The 12,919-nt window shown below is 63.4% G+C and overlaps 1 protein-coding gene across 25 annotated transcripts in view; it reads left to right on the plus strand.

The window, feature by feature from the left end:
• Positions 1 to 12,919, plus strand: part of NCOR2 (nuclear receptor corepressor 2) — a 217,027-nt gene that overhangs the window by 112,601 nt on the left and 91,507 nt on the right. For 22 of the 25 annotated variants that reach the window (XM_047827206.1, XM_047827205.1, XM_047827207.1 and 19 more), the window contains 3 exons: positions 4,281 to 4,347; positions 10,159 to 10,331; positions 11,486 to 11,579. In XM_047827206.1, the coding sequence (XP_047683162.1) occupies positions 4,281 to 4,347; positions 10,159 to 10,331; positions 11,486 to 11,579 (334 nt within the window). The remainder of the gene's footprint in view (positions 1 to 4,280; positions 4,348 to 10,158; positions 10,332 to 11,485; positions 11,580 to 12,919) is intronic. The other 3 variants (XM_047827208.1, XM_047827227.1, XM_047827228.1) reach the window with 1 other exon arrangement.

A 12,919-nucleotide genomic window follows, 5' to 3' on the forward strand; every position in this document is an offset into this window, starting at 1 on the left:
CCCGGAGATGATAGATACCCTTTGCACCCCATGAATGCAAACTCCCCCCCCCCCCCCCAGCAAACTCACCGCCTTCCTCGTCAGTCGTGTTCCCTATTTTTTTTGCCGGAAAACATTCCCAGCAGTGAAGATCAGTCTGCAGTAAGCGATTTGCATCTCCGATACCAAAACACTTCTTGGGACAAAATAAACACTCCAGACACGTTTGCCAGGAGGGTGGGGAGCGAGCAGACACCCTCAGCCAGGTGGGGGATTGTGACCAGAGCTGTGCCGGGGGGGCCCGGAAGGAAAGGTAGAGGAGACGGGGCTGGCAGGAGGCAGTAGGAAGTGGGGGGGGGGGGGCGCTGGCAAATGGGAGAGCCCATCGCCCTTTCGAAGGGGCCGTCAGGCCTCGGTCCCCGGGCCGCAGCCACAAGGGGGGGTGCCAGACCGCCTGATCTTTTAAGAGAAGCTTTAAGTTCGGCTTTTTGTGCAACGGCTTCTGGTTTTCAATACTGGCAGCGAACTCAGATGTGTTAGAAAGCCCTGCTGTCCAAACACAGCGCTCCCCCGGGCTGGCTCCACTTGGTGGACCGTGCCCGTTCGCAACCTGCTGCCTCAACATTTGTCCTCTTTGGCAGTCCCTGGGTGCCTCCGGGCGCCAGGCACGGTGCTTGCTTTGGAAGGAACCTCGGATCGGCCGGGAGAACCCTGCCTGCCCTGTGCTAGCCGCGGTGAACGGGGGCGGCTGCACGCGTCACCTCTGCCCCCACGGAGGCTTCTACTCACCGAGTCCTGTCCGGTGCAGGCTCAGCCCCGCCGCTCACAGACTGGCCTTGGCTGCAGGTTGCCCCCAGCTGGGCGGCTGGAGGCCGCGGTGGCTGCTTCTCCCCCCGTTCTGGGGGCCAGCCGTCCAGGGGCGACAGGGCCCCGAGCTCTTCGGGGGAGGAGCGCTCCGTGCCTCTCCCGGCATCTGGTGTCGGCGGCCCTCCCGGACGTGCTTTCCTCGTGGACCCCTTCCCTGTCTCCTCTCTCTGTCCTCTCGTGTCACCCGTCACCCTGCCTCTATAAGGACGCCCCCTTTCTATAAGGACGCCAGCCGTGTGGGATTAGGGCCACCCTGATGGCCTCGCGCCAACTTCACGACCCCTGTGAGGAGCCGGTTTCCACATAGGGTCCTATTCTGAGGTGCGGGGGGTTGGGACCCCGGCATCACTGGCTGGGGAGTGGGGACACGAGTCAGTTTGTGACATGCACCGAGCCTCCCGCAAGCTCTAGGTTGTGTTTGGCCTCACCATGGCATTTCAACACAGATGATGACCCGGTTTTGTTTTTTTCCGTATTTACTCTAAAATCGCTGGCAGAGACAGAACAGAGAACTTCCTGGATCCCCACCGGCCAGCGTCCCCTAGTGTGAAATCTTACAGAAGCGAGGGTGCATTTGTCGAAATGCGGAAAGTAACGGTGGGACCGTGCTCGGAACCGACCCGCTTTCCTTGGTCTCTTCCAGCGTTTCCACCAATGTCCGTTTTCTGGCCCGGGATCTGATCGTGGTTCCCCTTCTGCGCCTTGTCCTGGCGTCTCCGTGGTCCCCAGGTGACGGTTTCTCCGTCTCCCCTTGGCTTTCCCGACCCTGACACCTCTGAAGGGTTGCGGTCGGCGATTTTGTCGAGTGTCCCTTGAGTCGGGTTTGCCTGGCGTTTGCTCACGGAGGGGCCGGCGTGGATTTGGGGGAAGAGTCCCACGGAGGTGACCAGCCTCCCTTCCCGCCACGGCAGGTCACGGGCGCGGGCACCTCCACGTGCGGCTGCCTCGTCCGCCTGTGCTCGGCGCTTTAGGACGCGTCCTGGATCCAGGCTACCGTCAGGGGGAGGGGAGCTCACCTCCCACAGGGGATATCAAAGCACGGAGGTTTTGCCCGTTACCGTGACATTCACGCGTGGACCTTGCCTGCGGCAGTTGGGGCTGGGACGTTCTCCTGATGGTCTCCCGTTGCCCGCATTCTTTCTGCGGTTATCAATTGGAATTCCGTGAAGGAACGCTTGCTCCTTCTTCCTCGCTTATTTATTTGTTCAGTCATTTATTTATATCAGCGCGGGCTCGCGGATATTTATTTTGCTCTTTGGGTTATAATCTAGCACCGGCATTGTTTATCTGGCGGCTCAGGTTCCCCCAGCTTCGGCGGTCGGGAGCTCAGGTGGAGTCTTGGGTCCTTCTGATCTTTTAACTTTAATTTTTTCCTCTTCGTTTTAGCACTTCTTTGCTTCAGGGTGTTCTGGGCTCTTGTGGATTCCCGTGCCAGCACTGGAATCCGTCGTCCCTCCAGAGAGAAACGGCCTTTTTGTTGTTGTTAGAGAATCGTGTTAGGAGCAGAGACCTCCGTGCAACGCGGCTCACTGTTCTGGGCTCTCCCTGCTTCTCGGCCTTGTCGGCTCCGCTCCTCTCCTCCCTTCCCCTCCCTCCCTCCCCGGGGCTCTCCAGCCACGCGGGCTTTCTTCTGTCTGTTCTTCAAGTTCCCTGAATTTGTTTCCACCTCAGGGCCTTTGCAGCGCCCTCTGCCTGGAGCGCCCTGCCCTCTGGTTCTTTCCACCGCAGGGTCCTTCTGCTGCTCTAGATCTCGGCTTGGGCCGAACCCGAGAGACTTTTCTGCACCACTGAATCTGAAACAGCTGTCCCCTCCCCTGCCACCCAGTCACTACCCCCCACCCCCCACCCCGTTTCGGTTTCTGCATCAGGATTATCTGGATTATCTTGCTTACTGTCTGTGAGACGCCTCTCAGCGTCCCCTCTGTGATGTCCGGGGACTCTGCCTTGCTCAAGGCTTTGTCCCCAGTGCCCGGAACAGTACCTACATGCAGTAGGTGCTCAGTAAACACTTGCTGAGTGACCGAGGAGATGAGAACGTGATCTTACTGTGCCCCTTTTTCAGATGAGGAAGTTGACGCTGAGATCACTTACGTTCCTCGTCACGGAACGAAGGGCTGTGGTCTCAGCCTGTGTGACTGAGGCCCCCCAGTGCCCACTCTGACGGGCACAGGGCAGGGGAGGCTGAGGTCAGCGGCGAGGCCTCAGGGCAGGGAGGTCCCGGCTGATGCGAGGCGCGAGTGACCCTGGGAGCCAGGGATCCATGCCACTTCCACGAGGGTCCCTGGGGGCTCTGAGTACTGCTGGGGCCGTGGGGGTTCCGGACAGGGGGTGCTGCCCACATGCTCGCTGAGGCCTCCCTGTCCTTGTTAAGAGGGAACGTGCAGGCGCGTTAGGGGCCCTGGACTTGAGCCCCGGTAGTGAGGATGCCGACTTCCTGCTGGAGATCCGCGTCGAGCCGTGGGGACGGGGGACGTTGTTCGGCCTGGGACAGAGGCATGGTGGCAGACCCTGAGGACAGCTGGGCCTGGCGGTGGGGCCTCTGAGGCGGCGGGGGCCTGGAGGCAGAGAGTGACCCTCCCTGGGGTCCCTGTGTCCGATTGGTTCCGGGCCCTTCGGCCCCCGTGAGGTGTGTGTTCGGGGAGCTGTGCCCGTCCGTCAGGGCCTGGGGACTCCCACCACCTCGCTCCTTCTCCTGAGGTTGGGGTGCTGGGTGGCTCGGGAATCTCCCGGAGGCCGGCGGGGGCGCTGTTTGCAACCTTTGCGTGGGGTTGGGTCGCTCCTGGGAACACGAGGAGGAAGGAGCAACCCTCCCCGGGGAGGCCGCTGCCACACCCAGATCGGGGTGAGCACGTCCAGGGTCGCCCCCAGGCCCGCCTGAGCCCCAGGCCCACCGGCCGTCCGCGGCAGCACTCGCTTGTGTAGGGGGGCCGCGGGGAGGGGCTGAAGGAAGGGGGCTTCCTGAGGGGTCCTGCCTCTCCGGTGGCCGCCAGCCTGTGCCGCCCTGCTCGGGTGACCTCCACTGTCCCAGGAGCCAGCCCGGGGGACGGCTGTCTCCGTGTGGCCATAGGTCTTGGGGTCCTGGTCTCTCCTGCCCGCGTTCCCAGTCTGAGCCCGTGGATGTTTCTCTGTGGCCGGTTTTCCAGGAGGGATCCTGGGTGCGTGTGGCGGGGGGCGGGGAGCGCTGACACCCTGCCCGCCCTCGGGACCCTTCTGCACGCCGGGCTCAGCCTAAAGGTGGACGAGGGCACCTCGGGGAGAGAGGGATGATGCACTCTGGCAGTGCGCGGCTCCCTCTGGGGGGCTGCAGGTGTCTCTTAGCCCCCCGAGGACCAGTAAAGGGCACACTCAGGGCTTGCTTTCAGGAAACAGCTCAGCGAAGGACGAAATATCGGAAACCCTGCGTTACTGACCATTGCTGTTTTGCTCCTGCCTAGAAACCAGGCGATGCGGAAAAAGTTAATCTTGTACTTCAAGAGGAGGAACCACGCTCGGAAACAATGGGTAAGCCATCCCTGGAATCTCCCCGGTCGCTCCCCTGGGCCAGGCTTCCTGGAGAGTCTGGGCCACTTCAGGCCATGCCCACCGGGACCTCCTGGTCTGCAGCTGTCTCATCGCTGCGTGTCCGGGCCGTGGACAGAGGCCAGGGACAGCGGCGACACGGGAAAGGGGAGCAGCTGCTTTGGTGACGCTGGGGCCCCGGGGCTCAGCTGCCCAAGGAGGCCTGGGGCCGGGAATTCTGCTGCTCCTTTTCCAGCCTGGAAGGGGAGAAGGCAGCATGTTGGCCCGGAAGAGCGGTTCCTTGTCAGAGGACCCTCCTTTCCAGGCAGGAAGAGAGAGGCTTGTTGGAAGGCAGGGGGGGGGAGGGGATGATGGGGTGGGCTGTGTACTGGCGGGTAGCGGCTGCATCAGAGCAGACGGGGGCGCCACCCCTGCATCACGTCGCGCTCTGGCGTCTCCTCTGGGAAGCAGGCCCAAGGCAGGGAGAGCGTGTGTGAGGACACGTGCTGTTGTGGTTCGGGTGCTTGTTTACATCACTGATGCACGGCGGGGGCGGGGAGGGCAGTGACGGAGGGGGAGTCACTCCGCCGTGTGGGAAGAGCTGGCTCACATAGGCTTAAACGGCACAGAAATTTGTAGCTGAGAAAGGCCTTGGGTGGAGTTCAGGAGTGGGTCGATCAAGTTTCACCTTCACTTCTATGTGGTTTTTCCCCCCAACTCTGTATGTTAGTACATCGACAGACGGGTTTCTTTGTGGGACCTGAATGCCTACAGCAGATCTGAGTCTTCTAAGCCCAGAGAGAGAGCTGTCCTGTTTCAGACCATCTCACCAAGGCTCTGATTGGACCACTTGATGGCATGGTCCCTCTGAACCAGTTTCTGAACCCACCCTGTGCTGGCCCCAGACCTCAGTTAGGTCCCCAAAGAGAGGAGACCCTTCTGGCCCAGGTGCTGGGTGGCTGGGAAGCTGGCAGGTTGCGTTCTGGACCCCAGGGGCCCATGGGGTGAGACTTCCCAGCCTCTCCTTTCTCATGTTCCTCAGATCCCCAGATCATCTGGATGGTGACCAGACGGGGGGTGGGTGGGATTCTTGAAAACGGGTGTCCCATCTTATCCATTGAGTTAAATGTGCAGCGAGGACCTGCTGAGAGCCCGGCACAGGGGTAGGCAGAGGAGACGGAGAGCGAAGGGCCACGTGGAAGGACGGGGTGGGTTGGGGATAGCCTGCATGTCCTGGGTGGTGACCTCAGTACTGAATGGGAATGACTAGGAAGGACCAGCTGTGTGGAAATCTGGAGTGTCAGGCAGAGGGCACAGCAAGTGCAAAGGCCCTGAGGTCAGAACCAGCTTGGGTAGGCTGGGACAGCATGTAGTGGGTAAGTCTGGAGTGCAGTTCGTGAGTTGGGCGCTGCGGTTGATGTAAATGGGACATCTGTGGGAGCCAGATCACCTAGAAACACTCACCTTCGACCAGGATGGAACATTCAGATTTTATTCTAAACCCGATGGGACCCTTAATTTACTCTTCTAAGTACACAGTGAACAACATGAAGTCTTTATTTTGAGAATTTTCGAATAGGAGATCTGACAAATAAAACGAACACCACGTAGAGTCGATCACAGTTCCTTTGCTGCGTGCGTGTTCGCATGAGCGTGAACCTTGACCGTAGTTGTGTTGAACGGGTGGGAAGCAGGTGCCGACACCCGGACCCCTCTCCCGGGCAGCTCCACATCTGTCTCCTGAAGGACAGGAAGTTCTGTCGTCACCACCCCCAAGAACGGACAGGGTTCCCTGTGATCTTCCAGCCGTGGCCACACTTAGAGCCCCAGTCGCCCTGTCTGGGGATGGGGTTCGTTTTGGACGGGGTGAAGAGTTTTTGCTGTGGTCCCTTGGGGGCCCCTCGAGGGTGGGGTGGGGAGAGTGCTTATTTAAAAATAGAGCAGCCGGAGACTGGTAAGAAACTCGGGTGGCTCTGAGGCCGGGCTGAGCCCATGTCCAGAGGCCCCTGTGTTCAATGGGAGGGCGTTTGGAATGAGCCTGTTCTTTTTTGGGTAACATTTATTTACTTACTCTGAGAGCAAGAATGGGGGGGGACGGGCAGAGAGGTGGGGGAGAGAATTCCAGGCAGGCTCCATGTTATCAAGAGAGGAGCCTGACGCAGGGCTTGATCCCACGAACCCTGAGATCATGACCTGAGCTGATATCAAGAGTTGGACACTTAACTGACTGAGTCGCCCGGGCGCCCCCTGCCCCTCCCCCCCCCCCCCCCCCCCGCCCCCGTTCCTGTTCTTCTGTAAGGAGCCCAGAGCCCCTGATGCATTGTTTTCAGCAGGGATGCGGAGGGGTTTGGTCCAGATGGCTCCACCGGACCTCTGACCTGCACGCCCCGCCCCCACCGTGAGCCGGCCCCCCTCAGATCACGGAGCCCCCACCCCTTAGAGGTTCCAAGGACCACGAGTCAGCTGCCCACGCTGCCCTTCCCTGGGAAGCTGAGTGTGGCCCCCTGGGAGGCCCGACCGGTGGGTGGGGTGGCGGTGAGGCTGTGCTGTCAGCACAGGGCCCCGAGTTCGAGCCCATCCACCGGGGCCTGCCGTGTATCTGGGAGCGCGGTCTCGCCCTGAGCCTTGCCCCTCCTGCTCTGTGAAATGGGGTGGGGTGCAGGGAGGACTGAGGTGCGTGCTTGTGGCTCCTGGCAAAGGGGGCGCGTGTGACAGTGTGGTGGCCGTGCGGGATGGGTCAGGCAGGAGGCGGGCCCAGCGTGGAAGGACCCCTGTGTCCTCAGGGTGCTGTAACAGACTCCCACAGATAGGCAGCCGAAGACAACGGAACCGCGTGCTCCCCCAGCTCCGGAGGCCAGGAGTCCGAAGTCACGGTGTGGGCAGAACCGTGTTCCGGCCGGGGGCTCTAGGGTGGATCCCAGCTGCCTCTCGCAGCCTCGGGGCCCAGGTCCCTGTGGTCTCTGCCTCTGTTTCCCCTCTGACAGGGTCATGTCTCCTTTCCTTCCCTCACATGGACACCCGATCATGCGATTTAGAGCGCTCCCTAACCTGGGATGACCTCGTCTCAGGTTCCTTTTTTAATAAGGTCAAGTTACGCGTAGATTCTCAGGGTCACCATTCAGCCACCAACAGAGGGCACCGGCCTGTTTTCCGCACAGTCTGCCTTTCCGCTTTCCCCCGACTTGTCCCCACTCTCCTTGTCGTTTACGTGGCTGAAGGTTTGCTCACCTCTCCCACGTCCCTGCACCTCTGACTTCCCCGTTTTCTGAGTCTGGGCTTTTCCTGGAGCCGCCCCACATCCGTGACTTGCTTACGCGGCCCGAGGCTGAGCGGGACGGGGTCGGGTGGGGGGACAGCTGTCTGTCGTCACCCTCGACCCTCACCAACACGAGGCGGGGAGGGCGGGAGCCCCGGCGCTCAGCACAGCCAGTGTGGAGAGCATTCTACAGGTTCTGCGACCTGTCCCGCTGAGCCCCGCGGGGTCCCTGTGCGAGGATGTGCCCTCCCTGAGGTCGGAGGGACACGGCTGCCCTGGGCAGCGGGCTCCGGCTGCCCTTCTCCGACGGCACCCTCCTTTCCCTGTCCCATGGCCGAAGCCTGGGTTCCCCGGTTGGCAGGGAACTCCATTTCTCATCAAGCCCCACCTGGCAGGGCAGGAGGGTCTCAAACTTGGCCCCGCTGATCATCTGGGGCGAAGCACTCCCACTCCTGGCCTCAGTTTACTCCTCCGTTCGTGAAGATATTAACACCCACCTCCTCGGGCCCTTGAGCGACAGGCTTCGCGCGGCGTGCTCATCAGGGTGGCGCACGGCGGGCGGTGGGCGCTCAGAACGAGACCCGCGTGGGACCGCCGGGGCCTTGAAGAGCCCAAACGATCCTGAAAATGCGCGGCCGGGAACAACCGCGGGAGTCACCTCGGGTTTCAAAACGCATCACAAAGTTACAGCAATCAGAGCAGTGTGGTCGTGGCCCAAGGACAGACCCGGAGAGCAGTGGAGCAGGAGGGAAGAAGGCCTCACGCCGTGGGCAGGTGGTTTTTGACGGGAGGCCAGATGCAGTCAGCGGGAGGGGGTGGGCTCTTCACACACGGTGGGGCTGGACCCCACTCCCAGCCCCGACGGAAAAAGGCTAATTCGCAGTCCGTTGAAGGCCCCCGGTGCAAGAGCCAAAACTGTAAGATTTCTCCGGAAAAACACGGCGGGGACTCTCGGTGACCTCGGGTTTGCCAGCGGGTTCTTGGGCACGACACCCAGCGCACCCACGGCAAGAGGAAGGCGGGGGCGTCGGGCGTCATCAGGGTAACCGTCCGCTGCTCCTGCCGGGATCCCAGGCGGCCCTGCTCCCGGGCCTCCGCGGAGACTTGTGCCCGGCTCTGCCCCGGCCTCTCCGCCGTGAGCCTGAGCCCGAGCGTGGGGCGAGTTTGTTCCTGCTCTGGGCGGCGGGTCCACCCCACGGGGGCCCCACGCAGCGGTCGCGTCCCCGGGGTCCGGGGTGCTGCCGTCTCCCACACGGGGCACGGTCCCGAGGCGCCCCGTGAGCGGGCCCAGACCCTGCCCGTCTTTCCCGGTAACTGCGTGGTCTTCCTCTGCTGGTTGGGTCTCCGCTGCGCCTCCTCCCCGCTCCGTCAGACTGAGGACAGGCTCTCCGGCAGGAGGCGTGGCTCTCCGTGCCCCGCGGGGGCCTCTCCATGCCCCGCGGGGCTGTCTGCACCACAGCGCCCCCAAGCGGCGTGGCCGTCGTCTGTCGCCAGAACCGCGTCCTCCTCTCCAGCGGGGTCGTGGGGCCCCGGGGGGGGGGGGCAGGCTCTCCCCCCTCGAATCGGCCTGACCACCGCCCAGGGGCTCCCGTGCTGCCGGGTCTGCCAAAGACCAAGGTCGCGGGTTGCCTGAGCCGGGCTGGAATACGGGGTGGGGCGAGGTGTCCGGTCACGAGGACGAGGGAGGCATCGAGAGGGCGTTCAGGCGAGACTCCTGGACGGTGCCATCTGTCCCGCACAGCTGTTAGAGACCGGGAGGTTGGGGTCTTACGGGCAGCTTATCGCTGCCCCCCTGCTCGAGACCCAGGTCACCTTGGAGATGTGGAAGCCGGGCAGCTATGCTCCTGCCTGGGCGGGGGTCTTTTCTCTGAGGACACGCGGCGAGCGGCACTGTGGGTAGACGCAGAGAGGGACTTCCTTGTCTAGGAGAGACGGCGGAGGCCCCTCCGTGGATGCTGCTCGGGACTTTCATGATGACTCCCTGGACCCGGGACCACGGCTGAGCTTGAGGCCAGGGAATGGGGAACTTGCCACAAAGGGGATGCTTTCTAGGGGCCGCCCCAAGCCTGACAGACACCCCCAGAGCCTCACGGTCCCACGTAACTTCCTTCCGTGGTGGGAGTGGTCCCTGCGTGTGCTGTAGCCCTTTGCCACATGACGAACGTGTCTGGGGAACCGGGGTCGGAATTTTAAGTGCTACGTAATGTGATTTGAAGTTAGCCGCGTGTAGCTGGTGGCTTTTGCATCGGACGAGGCATTTCTAGGAGGAGGCCAGGCCGGTGGCCCATCCATCCCCCAGGGAAAGAGGCAGCCAGGCGCTCAGGGAAGCCTGTGCGTTTTCTTGGGGCCCGGGTCTGCCCGGGTCTTCGCGTGCTCCTGCCGTGCGTGCTCCTGCGCGTGACTGTGTGTGTCTGGATCTCAGCCCGTCTCTCCGTGTGCCCGCGTGAGCGTGCGTGCCCGCGTGCAGCGCCGGCGGGGAGCACGGAGCCGGGAGCCGGGGCCTGGCGCCTAGGGGAGGACCGGCCGCTAAGCGGTGCTCCCGCGCCGTGCTCCCCCAGGAGCAGAAGTTCTGCCAGCGCTATGACCAGCTCATGGAGGCCTGGGAGAAGAAGGTGGAGCGCATCGAGAGCAACCCCCGGCGGCGGGCCAAGGAGAGCAAGGTGCGCGAGTACTACGAGAAGCAGTTCCCCGAGATCCGCAAGCAGCGCGAGCTGCAGGAGCGCATGCAGAGGTGAGCCGGGGCCGGAGCCCGACCCTCCCCCCCCCACCCCGCCCACCGCCCACCGCCTCCGTGCAGAGGTGAGGGGGGCCGGAGCCCGACCCTCCCCCCCCCACCCCGCCCACCGCCCACCGCCTCCGTGCGGAGGTGAGGGGGGCCGGAGCCCGACCCTCCCCCCCCACCCCGCCCACCGCCCACCGCCTCCGTGCAGAGGTGAGGGGGGCCGGAGCCCGACCCTCCTCCCCCCACCCCCGCCCACCGCCTCCGTGCAGAGGTGAGGGGGGCCGGAGCCCGACCCTCCTCCCCCCACCCCACCCACCGCCTCTGTTCCTTCAAGATACCTCAGGGGCCTGGGTCAGGGAGAGCCTGGGCTGGTGTGAAACATCGAACGCAGCAAGGGCTCAAACCGGCGATGCAGGGGCCGTATCGGGCCCCTGGACGCGTCGCTCGGAGCCTGCTTGGCCTTAGTGCCGATTAGAAACTGAGACACGTTTTGGCGGAGCAAGCTGTCCTTCCCGCGTGCCACGGGCTGGTGCCACCCAGCTGTGTTCCTTCACGTGGGCCGCGTGGCCCCTGAGGGCAGCAGAGCCTGAGATGCTGGGTGTGGATCGAAGGCCAGGGGACCGCCCGCCTGGCTTTGCGGCCAGATCAGGGTGCTTGCCGGTCTCCCCTGGTGGTCGGGAGGGCTGCGTGTCAGGGAGGGCCCGGCGCACAGTCGGTTGCCTGGGGGCGTGTGGCTGTGCTTTGCTGTTACGCAGAGAGGTGACGGGCAGCGGGCAGTGACAGTGCCCCTTCCGGGCCTCCTGGACGCTCGCGTCCACGTCTCACCGGTGCCTCCCCCCAGGCCTGAGAGCCGGGTGTGACAAGGGAGGGAACTGAGGCAAAGGTCCACACACATGGGTCTGTGGGCTGGGCTTCGGGGGCATCTGAGGAGAGGGCGGGACTGAGCGCCTCGGGTATTCCTGGGTCAGGGCTGGGGCTGCTGGACGCCCCCAGCCTGGGGCGGTCCCTGTGGGCATGGGAGGCCTGGCCCCTTTCCGCCTCCCTCCCTGCCGCCTACACTCTGCCCTGCGTCTGGGGAAGTTGTGGGCTCGGTCCGCGCCGTGGTGCCAGCCGGGCCCCCGCTGCCGCCGGCCTGGTCCTGAGGGTGTCCCTTTGGTCTCCAGCAGGGTGGGCCAGCGGGGCAGCGGGCTTTCCATGTCGGCCGCCCGCAGCGAGCACGAGGTGTCCGAGATCATCGATGGCCTCTCCGAGCAGGAGGTAAGAGTGTGGCCGTGCCCCTGGCCTCAGCTTCACTCCCCTGCTCCCCACGCGTGGGAGCATCCTGGCGGGAGGCAGAGCTCACCCAGTGGCTGAAATCGAGGGGCTTGTCCCTGAAGCGTGGGCAGAACCGGTGCAGGGCATTGAGGCCCGGCGGGAGTGGCCGTCCATCGCCTGCCTCCCGCCTGAAGGTCGAGCAGAGAAAGGCGTGTCGCTGGGCTGTGGCCATCCGGCAGGACGTGGCCAGGAGGGCCACAGCAGAGGGGGGCTGGGGGACGAGTACCCCTGCCTCTCGCGCCTCCCGGTGCCTCCCACTGACTGAGCCCAACCGGAAGCCAGAGGCAGGGGTACCTGAAAACTGTGGTTTCCAGGCCAGCCTCTCAGTGCCCAGGCTGGGGGCGGGTGGACAGTTCCCAGCACGCTGACCGTCCACTAGGCCGGACCCCAGCCCTGCCAGCGTGAGCGTGCTCTCCTTATCCCCTGGGGGGAAGGGGGGGCTGGACAACCCGAACTCAGCCTGAGTGACCCCGGCCGTGGTCTGGGGGCCCAGAGATGGTCAGGAAGCAGGGAGACGAGGCATTTGCCCTGGGGAAGTGTTGTTGGTAGCCACCTGGTCCCTTCCGGGTCTTGGGGGCCAAGCTTGTAACGTGCCAGGCCCCCACCCTGCTTGTTCCCGACAACACGGTGGACACGAGGGCGTGTCGTGGAGGGAGGGAAGTGCGTTCCTCTTCCCTGGGGGACTTGGATCCAGTAGCGTGGCTGTGGTTCATTGTGGCAGCCACCAGCGGCACGTGGCTGTTTACATCGAAGTTAACTAAAAGGAAACAGAGCTGAACGTTCGGTTCCTTGGTCACATGCGCCACACGTTCGGGGCTGGTCCAGCTCCCACGCTGGACGGGGCAGGTGGCTTCTGGGCAGCTCTGCCCTGGCTGCCGATTCTCCTGTGCCATAGAGTTAGGAGTCCTGGGGGGACAGGCGCCCCGTATAAACTGGAGATTTCTAGGCCCTACCCCTGGAGGCTCTGATTTAGCTGATCTGGGGTGGAGCCTAGGACTCTGAGCTTTTACCAAGTTACCCACATGATTCTGATGCGGGTAATTCAGACTGTCTGGCCACGAAGAGAGACCTTCCTTTTAAAACTTCACGTGGTGGGCGGGGGCGGGGCTCCGGAGCGGCTCATTCGGTGGAGCGTCCAACTTCGGCTCGGGTCGTGGTCTCATGGTTTGAGAGTTTGAGCTCCTGCGTCGGGCTCCGCGCTGCCCTCCCCCTCTCTCTGCCTCTCCCCTGCCCCTGCTCTTTCTTTGTGTCTCTAAGTGAATAAATAAAACTTAAAGAAAAAA

Source organism: Prionailurus viverrinus, chromosome D3 (genome assembly GCF_022837055.1).
Source record: "Prionailurus viverrinus isolate Anna chromosome D3, UM_Priviv_1.0, whole genome shotgun sequence".
Classification (NCBI taxonomy): domain Eukaryota; kingdom Metazoa; phylum Chordata; class Mammalia; order Carnivora; family Felidae; genus Prionailurus; species Prionailurus viverrinus.